At 30.7% G+C, this 23,316-nt stretch overlaps 1 protein-coding gene across 2 annotated transcripts in view; it reads left to right on the forward strand.

Annotated features, from left to right (window-relative positions):
• Window positions 1–23,316, forward strand: part of LOC120775091 (heat shock protein beta-1) — a 33,263-nt gene that overhangs the window by 4,313 nt on the left and 5,634 nt on the right. The window contains exons 2-3 of one of the 2 annotated variants that reach the window (XM_040105091.1): window positions 16,767–16,805; window positions 22,080–22,149. In XM_040105091.1, coding sequence (XP_039961025.1) covers window positions 16,767–16,805; window positions 22,080–22,149 — 109 coding nt within the window. The remainder of the gene's footprint in view (window positions 1–16,766; window positions 16,806–22,079; window positions 22,150–23,316) is intronic. The other variant, XM_040105092.1, reaches the window with a different exon arrangement.

Here is a 23,316-nt window from a genome sequence, read left to right on the forward strand (position 1 = left end):
ATAAACAAATGCCGTTAAGCTACGCGTAGCAGGCAAACCAGCGTGGGTGTAGCTGGCGCATTTGAATAACAGCTGTCGATGAACAATTCACAGCTATAATAAGCTTACGCTATGTGCAAATTGCTATACTGTATAGGTGAAGCCTGTAGGAAACTGAAAATATTGCAAAGATTGCTAAGAGATTGGCCCTGTACTTCAGCGATTTTTTCGGTTTCTGCTCATTTTTGGAGCCGCCATTCGCTACATTGTTGAACAGTTACTAGTAATGACGCCTTCGGTGAATACAGGGTTCTCAGCCATGTTGGCAAGCATCTCGTTTGCGATCTCTACTCCACGTCGTTTTTGCAAAATATTCAGGTTTTTTGATACGAGTCTAGCATTGATACGCTTCATACCCAAAATATGTTAAATCGATCCATAAGAGATATTGAGAGCTTTTGCTATCTTTCTTGGCTATCTTTTCGATTTTCCTGAATAAACGACTCACATGAGACAAGTTTTCGAAGACTTCGCGACTGTCACTGAGTATTTTTTGCTACTCACATACTTGGGTTCATGATAAAGTAGATGTCCCAAAGCACTTCTGCAACATTTTTAACGATCCTATTTTAAAAATTTTCAAGAAAACTCGTTTATAAATTTTTTATTTAATAAAAAGCGCCAGTTAAACTTTTTGGATCGTAAAAATACAGCTGTCAAATACACACTAAATTTTCATATGGAGAACAAGCTGCACACGATCTTGTTTTTTTTTTATCGATTGGAACCAGTCCGGGTCAAATTTGATCAGATGTATGTTTATCAGTAATCGATTCAGAAAGAAACAACTTCACACGATCATGCTTTTTTGATGGAATGGGACCAGTCCGGGTCAAATTTGATCATATGCATATTTATCAGTAATCGATTCTGGGTGTCATGTGCTCAATTTTCGTCTTTCTTAAGAACAAATTCAATTAAAATAGCATATACCTAAGGTTTTTTAGAAATATTAACCTCTATTTAATGAAGAAGAATTTCTAAAAGAAAAAGAAGCAGATACATATGGACATACATATATGAAGGCTGTTTGATCCGAACTGTTTTAAATTCCATTCTATGGTTCCATTCATCCTTTAATGTTGAACTATGAATATTTTAATACAGTATATTTCCTACAGGTAACTTTAACTGTATATAGTCACCTACATACATTTACTTATGTTCACACACTGTGATGTAATTCCACAGCCACACTTTTTAATTTTTCTCGTACCGACGCTAATTACTCCGATGATATAATTGATTCTCAATTTAGTTATTTTGGTACAGGTGATGTTTAGTGCTAAGCATGAACAATTTGTAAGCGCTTTAATCACCCAAAGTGATTCCAGCACGCAAGAAAATAAACAAAATACAAATGCATACATAAGTATGTATATTACTGCAAACATGTATGAATATACATACAGGTGACCTTATATATTCGCAGATTTATTATCGTTTAGTTGGCAATTTAACTTTAATTGCCGTCAATCTAAACATTGTGAGTATTACCCATACTGAGCCAAGTGTAGCGGCGTAATTTCCGTTGAAATTGCTCGCATTCAAACATTTGATTTATTTAGATATAATTTGGTTTATACTGACGGCATGTCTGGCAAAAGTTTAGCAAAGTTTGGCAGGATATTAACTGAAATGCTCAAAGTACACATACTATATACTTAGTACATTAGGCAGCCATAATATATGAGAATAAAGGCGCATGTGTGTGCTTTGTGAGTATCCTTGTAAAATAATTTCCACGTAGCGCCGCTTGCGTGCGCTCTGGCCAGCAATAAATTTAAACAAGCTTCAGTTTACACTGGCTTACTTTACTCTGGGTGCACACCTCTCTATATTCATTCATAGTATATGTAAACTATTTTCAAACGGCTTCCAGTTTACCCACCCACTTCCAATTCGTATGCAAAGCACGCTGAGTAAATAGCTCTTTAATGCATAGCTTTAGTAAGCACCTCTTGCTTGATAGACGCAATAGAGGCAAGGCCATAGGTGCGGGCAATTCTAAGCTGTTTGTACATAGGTACATACATTTAAGGTATTTTTGGTATAATATAGTAAACAATTGGTGCTAAATAAACTACAAAAGTATTAAACCGGAGACTATCATACACACAAAAATATATGGTTAAAACTTTTGGGTACTAATACCTACAACTTAGTCTTCGAGGAGTGCGCGAAGGGTGGTGCTGGACGGACTGGGTGCAAGTAGATACAGATAAATATTTCTTTTAATGCATATGTATACCCACAAAACATATTTTTATACGCTTTAAGTATTGGTAAGTCCATACATATCTGAAATTGTTCTGTCTTTGCCGTCTGTCGACAAGTAAAATCGATTCTGTTTGCTTTGGATAAACAAAATTGACCCAAATTTTGACGTGAACGCATAAACAGTTGAGCAGCTTTAGACAATCCCAATTGTTTACACCCAACGCGGTGGAGTCTGCCAAAGTACATATGTACATATGTAAAGACTATTATCCGTCTACTTAGAAGTATACATGACGTCATATTAACTTTTTATAAGGCTACAGGGGGCACTTAGTTTTGTTTAGAGACGTGTCTCATAGTTTGAGAGTTATAAAAATGAGGTTAAGTGAGATCACAACCAAATGTGGTGTTTTATGTAATAGTAAAGTTCTATGTCAAGTGTTGTGAGTGCAGTCGGAATAAAATGCGTGAGATGCTGGACACAACTCTGTAGGTCTCTCTTGCCTACACAAAGAACTATAAAATATAAAAAGTTGAGGACGAAAAAAGAAAGTCTCATTTGTTTCCTGGAAAGAGTATTCTTTATAATTTTTGTGTGTTCGCACCACCAACTCCATCATTTTGGAAATTATACGATGGATTACTGTTTTTATTAATATTTCTTTATGAAACTCCTTCACTTCCAATAAATTCTTTGTAAAATCGGCGATAAAATTTTGGTTTTTATGGACCGAGTCACGGTCACGGTCAGTTTCTATATTTTTATCGGTTTTTTAGGCGAAACAAGTTAGTAAAAATTTTAAATTTTTTGGAAGAGTCATCCCATCCTCCTTGACTAATTACTTCTATATCCTATTTCTAACACAAATACATATGCATGTATATGTATAACTCCAATACATAGAAAATACTCACATGCATTCATATGCAGTATGTTGATAAATAACTAAAATACTGTTATATTCAACTTTCTGCTCTTCGTCAAAATCATAATTAACATAAAATCGCTATTTTTACAACTTACGCGGAAACACTCCACGTCTGCCTTATTTCCTGCTTTATAAAGCAACGATTGTCTAAATACTATGTAATATTTGAGTCCCTACACAAGCCCAATATAATTTTCCAGGAATTTCTTTCATTAACATGAAATATATGCTTATTTCCAACGAATTCAAATAATTTATATTTATATTCGCATTTGATATACATTTCTATAGACTCAATTAATAACAAGCGAGTGCGTTAATTAATTTACCGTAAATCAAACTAGAGTAGCTTCTCTCATATTACGCCAACATATTTACCGCTGAATCACGCATGACGCATCGTAGCGCCGCGTGGCAAAAACAATGGGTCATAGGTCACCAAGGCACGGCAGTGGCACGTTGTTCTTACAAATATTATTACTATTGTCCTTACAAAAAAGCCAACCCGCTTTCCTTCATACCCAACAGTATATTTGAGGCACAACAGGAGCTTTGCTCATGACTCATTTGAAACTTTGCTCGACTTGCAGCGTGCTCTGTTGTGACCACGTAGAAGAGAAAGCTTGTCCAGTGAATGAATAATAACTGGCTGTGTGCCTGTGCGTGTCCATTATGTGGGTATATATGTCAAGGTTATATTGCGTCGCTACTCTACAAATTACTTGTGTATGTGTGTATGTGATTGTAGTTTGTTTATGAACTAGTTGACTCGTTGCGATATGTCACTTGTCACTAGTGATTTGTTGAAGGTGTTCTGTTTTATTTTATTTTTTAAATCATGGCACGTTTTAAATATGCATAGACATACAGAACTATACATACACATATACATATACATACATATATATTTATTTATATGTATATACTTATATGTTTTGGTTAGATAATTAGCGTTAATAACTAAATGAGGTGAACACGTGGGGTGAGCTGAAGCCTTTAAGAAACGCTAACTTCAATTACAACTAAGATAAGGTGGCCAAACACATTGTTAGGGTTGCCAACTAGCTGGGGTTTAAGAAGAATTGAAAATATTATTATTTATGGTATTTTATTAGAAATTTTATAGAGGCAAACCTCTTTTATATTATATTTAAAAATGTCTTTATTTAATGTTTGAAACGTATTTAGGCCCTATAACCAGTGCAACCCATAAAAAATTAGCGATTTTCGTAAATTTTTTTAAAAGAAAGTACACGATTGTATGTTTCGAAGTTGTTTGGACATAATAAGGTATATTTTCAGCTCTATTTTAAGATTTTTTTTTAGCTTCGATGTAGTCGAAATTAACGTTTTTTTGTGTTTCTTATTTTTTTGACGGAAACGATCTTGTTTTTAGCAAAATATTTTTAGTTTGTGGAAACAAAATGCATATGGGCAAGTTGTGAGTGGTGTCGTATACATACATATTTATGTACATATGTGAGGTTGACATTTTCGACATGTTTATGTCTTTACGCTGTCAACACTATGCGGTCATAAAAATAAAATAATTGCCCATTAAATATTTTGAAATCTGGTGACAACCAAACTAAAATTCTTTGGACCGTGTTTTCCATAATTTCGCTTAAAAGCTTACCAAAAATGCAGAACCGAAGCTATAAATTAATATTTAAATGCAAAAAAATTAAGATTTTTAAAGGATTAGAATAAATAACAAAATAAATATTGATCGCAATTCCAACTACAAATATCGATGTATGTACATATATTAAGTGAAAATTCCAAAAAGTTTGCCCACTTCGCTTTGAAAAGTAGTATTCAAAGTAAAATCGCTACAAAAAAATTTAATTTCAATATTTTCTTAATAAACACAAATCGAATAGAAAACCCTCATATATGCACTTTCATTTCAAATAAAAAATTTTCACATTCGTCACAGCTAATAAAAAGCCAATGACAAGCTAGCGTATCCACGTTAATCACTTTGGCGTGCAACCATCGCTAATGGAGGCTGTGCATGCATACGCGCAAACACACCAATACGTGTGTGCGTGTGGGTGAAACTATTGCGAAAACCGCTAGCCATATTTGCCGTAATGCAATTTGCACACAATACTCATACGCCCGCGCGTACCCATTTGATTTACGAGCCCGAAAATTCAATGATATTTGCATATATAAACAAATACATACACATCAATGTACATACACACATTCATGTAAATATGTATGTGCATGCTGTGATCGTAACGGCGAATTAGACGAAGAGAAATTGAGCAAACGCATTAACTCATAGATCAGACTGTGGCTAAAAATAGCAGGCGTTGTCATCATTGTTAAGTTCGCATTTATTCAAATCGAATTGTAGCTAATACGGAATGCAGAATTATACACATGTTCATACGTACTTACGTACACACATACATACAGACATCTGTATATATTTCAAAATTGCATCTGATCAAATGTGATCCGGACTGAAATTTTTTTTTTCGTATTTTAATAGAAATTTATTGTTGTCTTGAAAATGGACTGCTGAGTAAATTTACATAAGCCTCGGCCAATCAAATACTTATGTGAGGGATAGACTTTCCGAAACTCTTCTGAAACATTTTCAACGATTCCGTTATACAAACACGAAATTTCAAGCAAACTTGTATTTCAATCTTTCTTTTTTTTCAAAAATGATCCAGTCCGGGTCAAATTTGAGCAGATCACATTTTCAACGATTCCGTGGCAGTAATGCAAATTTTCGGGCAAACTTGCTTTTCATTCTTTTTTTGCACAAAAAGATTCAATCCGGGTCAGATTTGATCAGCTGATAGTATACTTGCAACTTTTCTGCGTTTCTTGCTTGCCAAAGCTATTTTCTGTTGGCGCAAATTGAAAGCAAGTGCGTCAGCAACAACAACAATGACAACAACCAATTGAAAAGTAGTCTCCATTAACTGTATGAGCAGCCAATTCAGTTCAAGTTTTGTTCAAAATTAAAGTGTCAACAATGAGTCCCAACAAAAAACAACAACAAATGCAATTTACTTACAATTTAATGTATTTACTTGTACAGCATTTGAATAAATGCATACATATGTGTGCAACAACATGTTAATTTCGCATTTATTAACTGAAATCATGCAAATCGTATTCCATATCCATAATTGTAAACATACTTCCATACATATCTATATACGTACATACATATGTGTGAATATATCAAGTATTGCTTCCAAATGTTTAAACGCTTAAACACCATAAATAGCGTTATGCCTTTGTACTTCCAAGCGAGTGTTTTGCTCATTCATTTACTTGCTCATTCATGCAGGCCTGCCATTGCCTAATTCAGTGTTAAATACTCGTACCAATATATAATTGTTTGCGTATGTATGTATGTATGCATGTGCATTTCGATCATTACCAACAATTATGAGCAAAACGTGCTTGCATACATAAACACTTGTCTGTCTGAAGTTACTTATTTACATACATACAAACATACAGCAGTACATCTGTGCACATGCAAATACTTTTGAATGAAGTCATAATGAGCGAATAACTCAATTGGATACATGTTCGTGTGCTGAGAGTGCTCTGGATTACGATTTGATCAGTATTTAAGTTAGATTTAAAAAATTTATATTGATTTTTTTTCAGTGTGGAATGTAATTACGGTAAAGCTCACAAGGGTAAAAAATATCGAACGAAGCTCAGAATCCTAGCAAGAAGAATGGATTTGAATTTGAGTAGAATAACTTCTGAAGTGAAAGAAAAAATATACTACATATCTGATCAAATTTGACCCGGACTACATTTTCATATATTTTTATACAAATCTTCATTATCGCCCTTAAAACTGGTTTCTGTGTCAGTAGAACCATGCCATCGCATAATGCAATTTTTCATAAAGAATGAAAAAAATATACCATCTGATCAAATTTGACCCGGACTACATTTTCATATATTTTAATGTAAATCTTCATTATCGCCATTGAAACTGGCTTCTGAGTCAGTAGAACCATGCCATCGCGTAATCCAATTTTTTATACACTTGTAGTAAACCTCGATTGGTATGACCTGGGATGCCTTCAGACTCCATTATAACTTCATTCGCTAGATTGTTGGACAGTTCATACTCGTAAACCTACGTCATATTCATAAACATAAGATTTCAGTACGCCTCTAGCATAAACACACTTCATATCCAAAACAGCAAACAAAATGTGTTGAGTCGATCCATAAGCGATGTTGACCATTCTGGCAAAAAAATTATTGATTCGTTTCGCGGGCGGAGTTAAATTTGATGAGAAGCTATATAGACCAAACGTTCCTATCTCCGTAAACGCCTTATTTTACTTCCACAAAATATACCTGGATAGCTGAAATGAAGTGGGAATCAAGGTTCTTACACTGTATCTTGGCAAAAGTAGCCCAATTAAGAAGAGAAAGGTTCGGAAGTAAAGATCAGGCAAAATAACCTTTTTCCTAAAGTTAGTATTCCACCATGTTTTCGAAGAAGACAATGTCTAGTTAGAATCCTTATTACTAACGAAAAATTTGATTTACTAAATGCAAGTAGCTTCGTATAAATCATATAGTTCTTGGATTAGAAAAACCTGAAAACTGAACTGAATGGAAAATCCATCTATCCAGCTGTAAACCGCAAGGTGACGAACTCTCATCTACTCTCAACTTGGTTAGATATGTATGTAGAAAATAAAAAGATGTTGTGCTTTTATAAGTCTATGAACTTTCTCATAGATTAGACATACATATGTACATATCAGTTTCGAGTGCGCGATCACTAAGCTCTCAACGAAATATGCAAATTAAAGACAATTCAGTACACCAGAGGAAATTCAGCTTAATTGGTGTCTCTCCCGTTCTGAATTTTCATGATTTTTATCGATTTTTTATTCAAAACGGGTTTACCTACACGTAAAGAGTGTTTGTTGAAAAATATGAGATTAGATTCTATAATTTAATAATTTTATTATTGATCATATTAGTATGCCTCTAACAAACCTGTTTAACTCGAAGAAATGACAAAATAAGGCATTATAATAATATGTAAATAGCAGGTTTTTCAACGAAAACTTCGAACTATTCTCCAGCCAATCAATTTGTTATCGGTAATTAATTGCCGCTGAGTTGAGAACCTTCACCTGTTCAAGTGATTTAAGCGTGACGACGGCGATGATATTTCACAATACTGTTATCTTTGCTAATTATGCTGTTCCGAGCAAGAATTTATGTAAGTGCTTAAATTTCCATAAAATTTTTTCTGATTTTGCTTCGCTGTAGTAAAAAAAGAAAATAGTGAAGAGAAATCACTTCTTAAATACTACAAAGAACCAACTATCGTATAATGAATTAATAATAATAATAACAATAAAACCGATATCATGCTTATCTTGAAGATACTTATAAATTATAAATATTTGCAAAATTTATTATTTACACGTCAGTGATGAGATCATACAGATAAACACTTTATGATCCACTGTACGAAAATGTAAATAAATATATGACAAAAGGGAGTAGAAAAACAAGTTTAATTCAAAAAACAATCGAACACAGCGCAACTGGGCATTACTTTATACATACATATGTACATATATGTACATATATGTGGATGTAGCCCATGCCTGCAAACAATTTCGAAAGAACAAAGTCTACATGAGCTTGCAGATCTGAATATACTACATACATGTATGTATGTATAAACACGTGTTTGTTTGTATGGATGTGTGCCTATAAAAAGTTCATTAATTGATTAATAGTTGAGCGCAGGGTCGAACCCAAATATTAGCGGCGATAAAATCGAACGGTGGCGCGAGTTTGGCATTTAAATACTTCCGTATTGCTGTGAGTGGCATGAAGGGTAGGAGAAATCGGTTTTTAAACGAATAATACATATGTACATAGGTACGTATGTATATTTCTAATAGCAAATGTAGAAAAAACAAAGACATTCCGCCACAAAAACCATTTTTCATGCTTTTTGGAATATTTTCTTCTAGTATCGCCATAAATCTTTCACTTGACACGCTAATGGCATTTTCCAATTAAATTAATAACAGTATTTTCGCACTATTCGAAAGTGATTATTGGCAGAAAACATATGTAAATAAATATGTGAGCACATATACATATGTACATACTTACACTAAATAATACATTTATAGTTCTGTTTTCTGTTAGCGAGCGGCAAGTGAATGCTTAACTCAGAATAAATATTCCTGGCGGTAATGAGAGTACAGAGTAACTCTCAGCTGTATAATATAAACTCAATTTTATTTCTTGTTGGTGTTTAGCAAGATTTCAGTTATGATTAAAAACCCTTACTTCCAATGAAGCTTCGCTGAAATCAAAAAATTAGCAAACTTTGGATGATTTTCATGTTTTTTGTTAACTTAGCAAGTGTTCTTTTGCTGCTCGCTTAAAACAAAATGTGGTTAATAAAAGAGGTGACAGGACTTAACCCATAAAATATGCCAACGAGTGTCAAAGGACTAACAGTTAAGCCATAATTTTTCAACATCTAAAATATTCTGGTTAAACAAGCTTGAAACCGAGGTGAAAACCTGATCAGAACCTGATCAGATCAGAAATGTGCTCAAGAAAAATGATGCATCCCACCTAAGTAGGTTTGACCGCTATTAAGGCAAACGCAACTGTTGAGCCTGTTAGAAAAGTATACTAAGAAATGTTACTGCCACTGTAGAAATTTTACCTAATGAGCAGCTCATAATGATGTTTCTAAGAAAAGTTCGGAGATTATATTATGTCATCATCAGCAGTATGGTAAAGCATTTTACAAGTCTTAAAACTGTTTTCGTAAAAATGAAGACTTTCATATGTATATTAGAAGACAGTTCTGAACCCAAATTTATAGAAAGTAAAACATAATCACAAAAAAGTAATTAAAATTTATGTAAAGTAAAAATAGTCCCAAGAAAGTTATTTAGAATGGAGGACTGATTAGAAAAATTCACCTAATGCTAAGTAGAAACTCAAATCCCTATGCTATATCGATTAGCTGGCGATACTTACACACATGAATTGCTTCAAAGATATTCGAAGTGTTTTCGGTTATGCTGAGTTCTCTATTAACTTTTCTGGGACGAAAATAAGCAACCATATTCATTCGAACCGAGAATGGGTTATCCTACTGGGTACTAACTCAGGTATGAAGTATAGTCGGGAGAGCTTATATGGTACAAGCCACATTAATTTATATGTATGTATTCAAGTAATATAGGAATATATTGCCTTTGCATGTCACAAAAGCGCCAGCTCGCGCTGCGACAATAACAACAATAATAACTAAACATACAGACCGGCAAGGCAAGAAAGTTTATTATTTGAATTTATATTTAAACTAAAAATGCGATGACATCATCGTCGAAAGAGCGGAGCGAGTAAAGAATTTCAAAACAAGAGAGCGCAAATAACTGAGAACGTGTACATACGACTAGGAGTGTATGTATGTACGAGTATGTATATTATAAGTAGTATATTCTTACTTACCTTTAGATTTTTATATTCGATAAGAGATGAAAACGCCACAGGCTATTGCGTAAAGTGTCGAAAGCCCGAACCAACAATAACCGAAAAAAAGAAATAAAAATAAAATAAAGTATAAATTGACACAAAGCACAACAAAAAAATGCTAATACTTTTGAAGTTCAATACAACAAAGTACAATAATGAAATGTAAAAACGGATGGACAGTTGAATTATAGAATAAAAAAACTGTCAGACAACCGCTATGCTACCTAAATAAGCTTTAATGAAAACATAAAGGTAAATGAAAATAGATACATACATATGTCTGTATATATGTACATATGTACATTGGTACAGTAGTCGGTAGAGTCAACACATCATGTGGGGCACTTAACACCGCTACCGACCGCCAACTCGACTGTCAGCAATAGTCGACTTGGTTGCTGACAGTATTGAGTACTCTTCCAAAGCTGTTTGAGTGAGTTTTTGGCGCCGCGCATAATGAGCGTAAGCGTACGGCCGCTGGTGGGCCAAGGAAATGTTGGCTTTAGACTTTTGTTCCGCATGATTTGCTGTGTTCACTGACGAGTTTTGGGAAACATGACGACACCGCGGTGACTGCTACGAATCACCAACGCGCACCGTCACACGCAGACGCCCATGCGGAATGAGTTGGTAACCAAGAATTTGTGGAGCACCCACACATATCTAATTAAAACGTGCACGCATACATACATACATACATTGACACAATACATTCTTAGCACGTTGCGTCCAGCAATTTCTTAAGTGATTATACATAAGTACATATGTATGTACAAATGTAGGTGTTTTAGGTGACTAGATTATTTTGCGTGTGTTAGTTTATGTGGATCTGAGTTGTGTTATATGTCAAATGTGACAATTTTGGTATAAAAGGCGTTAAGTGTAGCATTTGTTTGTTTATTTTTCACATATTTAAGGGTACTTAGGAATTCCGATTAAATTCAAATTACTTTAATTTTTTATCTGTGGAAGATGTACATACATACATATGTGCATATGTAAGCATATGAAAATAAGCTTAGTTATTAAGAATAATTAATATATAAATTTAGAAAAAAATACTCTGAACTAAGCCTCGAATTATTGTCAATTTTTACTAGAAACGAAATTAGCCAAATGATTGCGTTATACCATCCGACCAAATTTGACCCGGATTGACAAAAAATAAATTTGTTGTTGTAAATTTTTATTCGGAACGAAATTAGCCAAATGACGGCGTTATACCATCCGATAAAATTTGACCCGGACTGACAAAAATTACTCAAATTTTGTAGTTGAATACAATAAAATCACCTTCAAAATAGGCTTCTGCGCTAATACAAAAATGCCAACACATAATTTAGTCTTCTATAAGCAAAAGCAGGAATGGTCTTCAGTCCCTTCAGCGTCAAGCCTCTCTTTTTTGACCTCTAATCGACGTCTTTCTGGCATTTTGTCTAGCATTTGACACGCATCATACCCAAAACATTATCTGAAATCACAATCACCTTGTTCATTTTTTCTTTATCCCGGGATAAATTTTTCGCTTCGTAAACAAAGATCTAGGTAGGACACTATTTTTTTTGTCGATTCGGGTGCGAGTGCAGTGGACCAGTCCGGTTCATATTTGATCAGATCGATTGATATACGTACATATGTACATACATAGACTATACCTTACAAAAGTCTGTTCACATCTAAACCCGAGAGTAATGCTTTTTTTGACATTTGGACTTAAATACTAAAGATTATTTAACCCAAACCTTCAAAAAAATTAAATCAATAAATCGTTTAGTACCTCCTCATAAATAACTAAAGAAATCATATTTTCCTTTCCAAATATTTTCTCTTCTATCCAATAAATAACAGCTGCCACCCTTTCATTCGTGATTCTGAATTTCTCTAGATCTTTCTCTCTAACTTAATCATTTGCGAAGGAAGTGAATGTCTCAACGTGCTGCACACTACAGACAAAGTCACAAAAAATGTCTACCAACGACTAGACTCTGCAATAATTCAGTAATCATCACAGAAATAACAAATTAACTGCGCAAGCAATTCGAACAAAAAGTTGCAGAAAAAATGCAAATACTAGTAGATAGTCGGAAAGCATGAAAGTATGTCAGTACCGTTACTCGCTTCTTTCACATAGACCATACCGTATTCGATATGCTATACACCGTTATTGGTGTTCGTTTGCTATTACTTTGCACAACTGTTGCATCTTTGATTAGAAAGGAATGCTTGTCTACTCCCACGCCGACATGCTGCCGGCTGGCAGACTGTCGGCTGGTTTATCGCTCTTTCTATTAAATTTACATTTTTTTTGCTCTGTTGTAGTAATTCAAATGCTGTGCAGAGTAATAAATGTGTAGCAATGATATTTCAAATGGCAAGTTGCTTTCTTTCACATTTTCAGCAAGGAGGTTGAGGTTACGGGGAGCGTAGTCTAAGCGCTGCTATGAGGAAGAGGAAGCAAGTTATTAACAACCGTTAGTCTATAATACATACTACTGATTTATGTTTCTCAGTAGCTTTTTTTTTTTTTTTTTGGTTAACAGTACTTTCTACTACAGAAAACATCTCAGTTTATAAGTGATGTGACCCATTTACTGACTGCTGACGGTTGCTAGTCAGCCTCTCTTACTCAAATCTGTCAGCTGTCATTTCAAATATGACATTTCTAAAGTGCTTAAAACACTTTTTTACGCAAATTCTAATCAAATTATTTTTTTAGTGCTCATATACAGTCAAATGTAGCTGTATTAGAATGCGTCTAATTAGTTTGTTTTTCCTCTGCGAGTCTTCAAATATTTTGCTTCGTGCCCCATTTACGTTTCCTTAATGCTTTTATAGTATATATGAGATGACATACAAAAGTTATGCAAATTATTTTTAATTTCAATTGTATTTAATGTGGTTAGTAGACACAGTTACAAACGAAGAAATGTACACATCTGTTCATACTCTGCCATTATGACTCAATCGCTCACAAAGCGTGACGGACAAATTTGTTTAAAAAATGCCATAAACGTGGCGTATGCGATTATGTCGTAATATGTATTAAAAATTCAAAATTAGTATGCCACTTAAGTGTCTACAACAAGTGAATTTAATGTTTGACTTTTCTACTGTTGCTTATATAGTAAAACTGTTCTGTTGAAAAGAGATGAAGCTACTATCAAGGAAAGCAGTAAATTATAAAAGCTTCGCAGAGCAGGAAATATTTATAATTTTTTAAATTTTTTTTCTAATTTTTGCCAAAAATATATTTTATGTATTAAAATTTTTTTTATATATTTTTTTGTAATTTTTGGAAAAAATATATTTTTTGTATTAAAATATTTTTATGTTTTTTTTTTGCAATTTTTGTAAAAAAATATATCTTTTATATTCAATTTCTTTATTTCAAGGTGACCCATAATTTTTACTTAAAATACATATAACTCTCATAAATAAAAAAAAATATATAAGTATAAAAACTCTACACGTGCTTTGCTTAATTCTAAGCTTTTCTTCCTGTATTTTGTGTTCTTTTCTTACTAGCGCTTCACTCTCGCACTAACTCCAGCATGAATTACCTACAGTTTTCATAAATTATACTAAAAAACATAATGCGATATTTTATTACATCATTGTTGTAGAAGTGCTGGAAACCAGTTGAACATTAGTTATAATGTTTATGACTGAAGCTGTTTACTTTGGTGCCATTACCGGCAAGTTTGTTCTATGGAAGATATGAACTAATTATGTAATAATAATAATGTGTTGTTTGGCAATTAAAACAACAAATATAACCTCACGAAATTTAACAAAAGGTGCCAAGTTTTGTTTATCTGCCAAACCTCCCAAAAACATTAACAAAAAACTTTGACTTAATTACTCAAGCTGTTATGTTTCTATGTTTCTGAGCAATTATACTTGCTTTATCGAATCATTATTACAAATTCACCCAAAAATAAATGAGCATCATTTGGGTAACCAGCTAAGCGAGAGTGCTGATGGTGGAGCCTTTATTATTATTATTATTTTTTACAACTTTCTGAAGTAAATTTAATGTTTGGTGGATTTGCAAGAATTTTCAACACATTCAAGACAAAAAATATATTTAGAGTAGAAAGGTTAGGTTTAGGTTAGAAAATTGTGACGAAGACCGCCTGTTGAAGAAAAATAAGTTATTCTTCTTATTCTATAATTTTTCTAAATTAGAGAAATACAGACTTGCTGAAAAGATGTCTTAAAAAACACCTTCAAATGTTTTGGCACATTTTGTAATATTTTTGGCTTGTTGGTAGTTGGCAACTCTTTTCTTGAAAAGGTTAGAATTTAAACCTCCCAAAAACATTCACCAATCGCTTCTGTGGCTTTTATTTTGTAATATTGGTTTTTAAGCATTGGTAGCTCTATTCCAAAAGTTTATGACCAGAATTTTCAGACCGTTTGGTAGTAGGCAACTAGGTTCTGAGCAATTTTTGAATAAAAGACTCAGTAATCTTTCTCTGAGGCTTACTGTGGGCCCCATTTTGTAATATTTTGCCTTGTTTTATAGTTTTCGATCATCGGAGACTCTATTTCGAAATATTTCGAGGCTTTCGACTTCCTGAATCTTGCTGGAATAATCGCAGTTTCGAAAGTATTTTTCATTTGTAACGTTTTTTCCTTTTCTCTTTTCTCTCGTAATTTCAGTTCTTTAAGACTTTAGTTAAAAGGGAGGTAAAGTCATTAACATTAATTTCTCTAAGTTAGTGTCCCATTTTTTAACATTAAGCTGTTTTTTGGTTCTTATATTTTAAATTAGATTTGCATCGGATTTTAAAACACAAGGGAACATTATTAGTAGCATTTCTTCAGAAATATTACTATTTTCGTTATATCAGTTCTTTTTATATACGAGTACTATGTTAGCTAACGTCTAACAGATGCTGTTACACCGATTTCGAGCTGAGCGTTATCCTTCTTAGAAATATGTTTGTTTCCTTAAGCCTTGCGATTAGAAAAATGTTTTTTGAAGTATATTACATAAAGAAAAGGAAGATGTAACAACAAATATGGACTTTACTACTGTTTGCAAGATAGTTCAGACCGAAGGAAGGAGATTTAAGGGGTTATATAGAGTTAAAAGGCCGAAAAAAGCCATTTTTTTTAGAATTTTTTCTCAGAAAATTTTTAAATTTATTGATCCAAAAACTTGTACACATATTTTGGTTTTTTTTAACTGTATTTTAAAACCTAGTATTAGTGAAAATATTTATTCGGAAAGGAACTACAGCTGATCCCCGGGAGCTCCTCTCAAAAAAGACGTTTTGCTATGACCACTACACTGAACTGAATCCTCTGAAATTAAAAACCGAACAAATTTCTTTAAAGTATGTAATGTTAAATCAAGTAATTAATCCAAGGAATAAGAAAAAAAATTTTTTGACAAAAATCGATTTTTTTTTAATTATAACTGCATATGTATAACCCAATTCCTATATATATTTTCAGTATATTCAGTAGTTTTCGAGTAGGTAGGGCACAGTGTTCTCATGAAACGTCATGGGTGGCCGATATGCAAGAGCTTAGTAAATATATTTGATATATAATATAAAATATTTACTTTTTATTTACATGCATAAGTATTATATATTCATTGGCAAAAGAAAAATAAAAAATTTAAACATATTGATTTCGAATTATATTACAGTTAATCACTGCAGAAAATCATACAATCAATATTTATAATCTTTTATATATAAGTATATACATATGCACATATACTATACATATTAGTACATATAAATACATTATTAAAAATATTAGGTACAAATATGTATATATGTATAATAAACATACCAAATAACATGTCTTCTTTCTCTCTTCCTCTCTGCTCTTTTACATGCTTACAAAAATAAAATAATGGAACTGCAAACTGGCATTAAAATAAAAAATATGCTACATTTCATAAAAAAAATAAAAAAAAAATTAAATAAAATGAAATATGACTTCAACTGCTTATTAATGCTTCTTTTATACAAAATTTACCAAAAAAAAATTGTTTCAAAACAGTTCTACTAAAAAGACAACAACAAAAACCAGCAGCAGCAGGTACATACCAGCGATATTTTGGCTATTTTCGTACTATATGTGTTCTTTGGTTTTGTTTTAATTTGCTAATTGAAAGTCACAGTTTGCATGCTCACTCTACTCAAAGCGTTCCGATTGCTGCGAATTGCGAATATTTTCAACATGAAACATATTTATTTGTGTCATAAAAACTACATAAAGCAACCATGATTCAATAATTTATTTTGACACTCAAATATTTTCATTTCAATCTCGCGAACATTTGCATGCTGACGTGTGTGTAATTTACTAATCCGAACATTTTGATGCCGAATGCGAAATGGATGTCAAGCACCTTTCGTGCTTTGCAAATACTTCACAAGCGCCTCTCGCGCAAACATATACACTTATCTCACACATACACACATTTATAAAGTTATATTATATTTAGCACACATGGTCAAATCATAAAGTTATACAACTATCATTAATATTCAAAAAATATTATTTTATTTAAAATACTCGGTGTTTTCTAGTACTCAAAAAAATTAGTAAATGCTAAAATATTTTAATTTCTCTAATTTTCAATTGTTTTGCTTAAAATAAATTATAATTTCTAGAAAATTTCGCTTTAACTGTAGTTATAAAATCTAGAAAGTTCTGCTTTCAATTTCATAGATTTCCATTTGCTTCAGTGTGTTGAAATTTCATTTGCACAACAAAAAAAAAACAAATTTGGCATTAATAAGACGTCTAACAAAATTTTGGCACAAATGCCAAATTCCATTGAGGCAAATCGTGCATTGTCTTTTTGAAAAGGAATATATTTAGAAGAGCGAAATATGAAATAACAGTGAAATATAAGAAACCGGTGGAAGGTGAAAATGTAAATGAAATTTGAAAACATAAAAATATATTTAGATAATTAGTAAAGTTAGTTTACTTTTACAACTTATTAAATTTTATATATAAAATGAAGAAAAAACTGAAATTTACTTTTTAATCAAAATCTCAAAATAAAATATTAAAAATGTATTTTTATTTAATAAAATAAATTACCAAAACAAAATCTAAAATTTAGTGGGAAAGATTATTGAAATTATAAATGATAATAATGAATGAATGAAAAAAACTGATATTAAAAAAAGCAAATTTTAAAATAACCTAAGAAAAAATATTTAATAATAATATAAAAAAATTTAAAATAACACAAACAAGAAATAGCAAATAAGGATAACGTAAAAAACAGTAAAAAAGTTCAATTTAATTAAAAATAATAATGAAATTTGTTTGTATCAATCAAAATCTTAAAATAGAAAACTAAAAACGTATTAATTTTTAATAAAATAAATTATAAAAGCAATTAGAATTAAAAATAATGATAATGAAAAAATAACTAAAAAAAAACAAATAATAAAATTATTTAAGAAAATATATTTAAAAATAATATAATGAAATTAAAAAAAATGTTTAAAAGGTAGCATTCATAAATAAATAGTTAAAAGTAAAATAAAATAAAAAATATTATTATAAGCAAAATCTTAAAATAAAAGAAAAACTTAAAACTATAAAAGCAATATGCATATATACATATACATATATATATGATATTAAAAAAAAACAAATATAAATTACCTAAGCAAAATAGTTAAAAACAATATAATAAAATTAAAAAATAATACGAATTAAAAAAAAAAGTTAAAAATTAAAGAAAAAGTTAGACTAAATCCAAGAAATAGAATAAAATAGTAAGAATCCATAAATTAAAAAGAAAATGAAAAAAGAGATCAATATTATAAAAAAAATTAATAAAATTAAAAAATATGATTTAAACTTAAACAGAAGAAGTAGAAAATAATAGAATAAAGTAATAAAAAAATCTTAAATATAAAAATAACTATTTTAAATTAATTGTTTTTTACAAAAAATAAATACTAAAATGTTAATAAATACCAAAAAATTAAATGTTATAAAAGAAAAAAAGTAAAATTTAAACTTAAACAGAAGAAAAAAAGAATAGGATAAAGTAAAAATAAAACATCTTAAATATTTAAAAAATAACAATTTAAAATACATGTTTTTTTTACAAAAAATAAATACTAAAATATGAATAAATAACAAACGAAAATTGAATAAAAAAATTTTAATAAAAATCTAAAAATTAAATTACAAAAATTGTAATAACGAAAAAAATATTAAAAAAGTACAATTATAAAGAAACAATATAAAATTGATGTAGACAAATATTATGGGCATAAAAATAATTTAATTGATGTGAGTTAATTATTAAAAAAAAATAAAAAAAAGTAGTAAGTAAAAATATAGGTAAAAATAAAATAAAAAATATAAACTCGATTTTTAAAACTTGAATGCATTTATAAACACAATATCAGGGAATAAAAAAAAATTAGTAAATAAATATGTAATCAAGTTATATAGCAAAAGTTAAAAAAAAGCAATTAAAAAAATAAAAATAAGAAATTTAAAAAAAAATTGCAAAACTAAGTTCATGAAAAACACATTGTATAATTTTTACTTTATTTCAATAACCTTGATTAAAATTATAAAAAATATTATAAGCTTTCTGTAATAAATTCTTTCTAAATATTATCGCAAAAATTAAAGCTTCACAATGCATGTTCCAAATATTTATTTATTTACGAACATATGTACATATGTATAGCATGCATACAAGCATACTGTCACCATTTTATTGAAATGTATGAATATTTCACAAATATTTTACATTTACAACAAATTAATTGTCACCTATCATTTATTGTACTCTAAGAACTATCTCAGAGCCATATGTATACTTATATGATAATTATTAATACATGCACACACAACAGCCTGACAATGATTTTTAGAAAAGAAAATCACATTAATTTATGCTAAAAATAGTGAAGAGAAATACGTTTACGTTTGACTGCAAGCAAACGAATGCTTGGCAACAGCTGCCATAGAAATGAGCGCATTTGAAAAAACAATGAATAACAAGGAAAAAAAAACAATGAAGAACAAGAAAAAAATTACATTGTGTGAAAATGAAGCAAAATTATAGAAAAATCGAATATAAAATAATATGCAACTACAAAATTAATAAATATACATATATAGCATCACTGATGCATTTAATCTTTCCTGCCTTCAATGTGCTGAACCCTAAAAATTTATGGTTCAAATAGCGCATTAAATATTCATACCAAACTGTCATACTCCCGCTCTCGCACCTTATCTCTCAATAACTGTATTTGCCGTTTAATTGTGCGCATACTGACGCTTAGCGCCAATGCCAGGGGGTCCAACCCCTCCCAACACAGACACACACAACTGCATTGAGACGCTATTTTTGGCTCTTACAGAGGAATGTACTTAGTATACGCGTATGCTACTACGCTGTTGCATGCAACAAATGTTGGGCAGCTGTGTCAATGTGAAATGTATACAACAGCGGATAATGCACTAAATATGTTTTTACAAGCGCCCCAATGCAAGTCATCGATGATCTAAGGTAAACAGATTGAAATGTCAATAAGGCGCCGATATCTGGCCGCGTGTGTATCAGTTGCGTACGTGCCTTTGTTGCTAGCTCCCATGGTTGCAGAACTGCAACAATTTGTACTTCATGCACTGCGAGAAATCGAACTTAAGATTACACATCTTCGTCAAGTGTGCGAAAGTTGTTGTTGTTCTTAGTGAAATATCGTGATACTAAATTTTCTTAGAAAAATATTAGGTTTAAACAAATTTTTTACAAAGCGAACATGGAATCCATGTAACTCGATGACAATTTCAGACTTCTTCTAATATAGCAAATTTAATTTTCTAAAAGTTTATACACTTTCTTTAATCGCAATCTTAATCTAACCTAACTTCTAGACCTTCTATCAATTGTTTTAAAATTTTTAAGAAATGTTATAAGAATACACAATAAATTTTTTGAAGAAAAAATGGAATATTTTTCGAGTTAGAAGTGATCTCCGACACAACTAAAAGCAGTCCTCAACTGCTGAAGTTGTTGGAGTCTTCTCAGTAAATGACAAAAAAATAAATGTACAAGTCCTAAGGTCAGAATAAAATAAATAAATTATATATTTTCCATGACTTCAAATCGTCAAATGCTGTCCAAAATATTATATTTTCTGGTGTAAATTTTTTCCTGAGCGAAAAAATGTAATCTAATTCGCTCCGATTTCCCTAAGGGGTCGTACATCACTCCCTCTTCGACTGTTGACAGTTGTTTACGTTACTAAACAACAGTACTTCGCCTCTCCCAACGATGCTGTTAATGTTGGGGAACATGTGTTTTTCATCAATAGCCGACAATGGCTCATTGAACCACAACGCGACGCGTAAATGTCACTGCCATAGCGTGCCATCAATGCATGTACAAATGTAATTGCGTACATACATTCATACATACACTACTTAGGTACATGTGTAGAACAAATGGCGTTTTATTGCACGTGCTGCCGGAAACGGAAGTGCACACAGTCGACAGTCAACAAGTCAACGCATTTGGGGGTGTTTGCTTTATTGATTTCTGTTTTAGTTTACAAAGCCGGCGTTATGGTGCGATACTACTGCAAATGGAGCAGCAAATCGCAGCTATAAATGTTTAGGAAATCTTCGGTTCTGTTGTCAGTATGAAATAATAAACGAAGTGCTGCAGTGCTGTTGGCAAACATTTTTGTGAAAATTACGAATTGTTTGAAGTTTAAAATTTAGTTTTTGCAAAACATTATATAAAATATAGTTTAAAAGACACACACGCTCACAGTTACAAACAAACATTGTGATTAACCATGCATTCCTACACGCGCACCTACGAAACACACACACGCACGCATAGCACTAGGTAAATAATACGCGTAAAAATAGTGAAATGCAAATAAAATAAAATTTTTGAAATTTTTGTTAATTGTAAATGTAACGGTTGTTAATAAAAAAAGTCATTTAATTATTTGAGTGCAAATTGGAAAAATATTTTATATGTGCGGAAGTGCATGTGATCATATTTATTTATTTACATTTTTCATAAATACCACAAGTAAATAAAGTGTAAATAAATATTTTTGTCTTAGTGAATTAATTATTTATAATTAGTTCTCTTTTAAATAAATAAATAATATTGTATGCGATTTTTTTTTTTAATCAAATGCACCGTATTTCGCATTTCCTTATCGCCTCCTTAATTAATCGTGCATAAATTATTATTTTTAATTTTATTTAATAATTTCTTTAATTATTTATGTTCATTAATGTGAGTTTTCTATAGTTAAACTAATATTATTTCACTTTAATTTTTTGCAGCGCACAAAACTCGCTTTCCCGACCAGCTCCCAGACCAAATATCGATTTCGCCACCTCACCCCTGATTCAGGTAAGTGATATTTTTTTTTTTATTATTTAAATTTTATTATTTTAAATTATTATTTATTTATTTTAAAAAAATTATTTTAAATCATTATTTTTTATTTAAAATTAATATTTTATTTTACTTATTTAGTTTTAAAAATTTATTTTATAACTAATGCGCACACAAACTGCAGGAGATATTGCATAATTAAATGCTGCCATTTGTTTGAGAAATCTAAATTTCATGCAATTTTGCAAAAACGTGTTTGAAAAATCTTTAGAAATCAAATAATAAATAACATTTTTTCAAAACCGTTTTCTAGAAAGTAATGAACAATTGAATTTAATAAATGCAGTATACAAAAAAAAAAAATCAAAAAAATTGTTATAAAAACACAAAATAAATATACAGAAAATATCCAAAAAATTTTATTTTGTCAAAAAAAATTGTTAACCTAATAATTTTCAATATTTCCTTACAATCCTATTTTAATGCCATAACTCTCCAGGATTTTCTAACCAAACAATATTATGTGCTCGGAACCCGGTTAAGTGCGGTAATTGAATTTTTAATTTACAGTTTTTTAATGCTTAATAAACAATAAATGAAAAATGTAAGAATTAAAAAAAAAATTAAATTAATTAAAAATTTAGACAATCGATGAAAACATCACATTTATATTAAATGAATTAAATTAAATTTAAATTTTTTTAATTAAATTAAATTTAAATTTTTTTAAATTATTCCAAATTTTTAATTTATTTTTATGTTAATAAAAAATTATATTTTTAAATATAGAAAATGATCGGAAGTATTATTATTTCTGGTTTTGAAAACATTTTTTTAACAAAAATAAAAATTAGATTGAATATAAAATTTTTTAATGTGATTAAATTTTTTTAAATAGCTTTGTATTAATAACATATAGCATATTTAAATACACAAAATGACCGGTAATTTGATTATTACTTGTTTTTAAGACATTTTTTCAATAAAAACTTCAAAACATGCATTAGTCCAGCACTTTGGTTAAAAATAATATTTGCAAATACCAACAAAAGCTTTTATTTTAATTTGTATACGCTTAACGGGGTATATTAAGTTTGTCACGAAGTTTGTAACACCCAGAAGGAAGCGTCGGAGACCCTATAAGGTGTATATATAAATGATCAGTATGTTGAGCTGAGCCGA

Source organism: Bactrocera tryoni, chromosome 4 (genome assembly GCF_016617805.1).
Source record: "Bactrocera tryoni isolate S06 chromosome 4, CSIRO_BtryS06_freeze2, whole genome shotgun sequence".
Lineage (NCBI taxonomy): Eukaryota > Metazoa > Arthropoda > Insecta > Diptera > Tephritidae > Bactrocera > Bactrocera tryoni.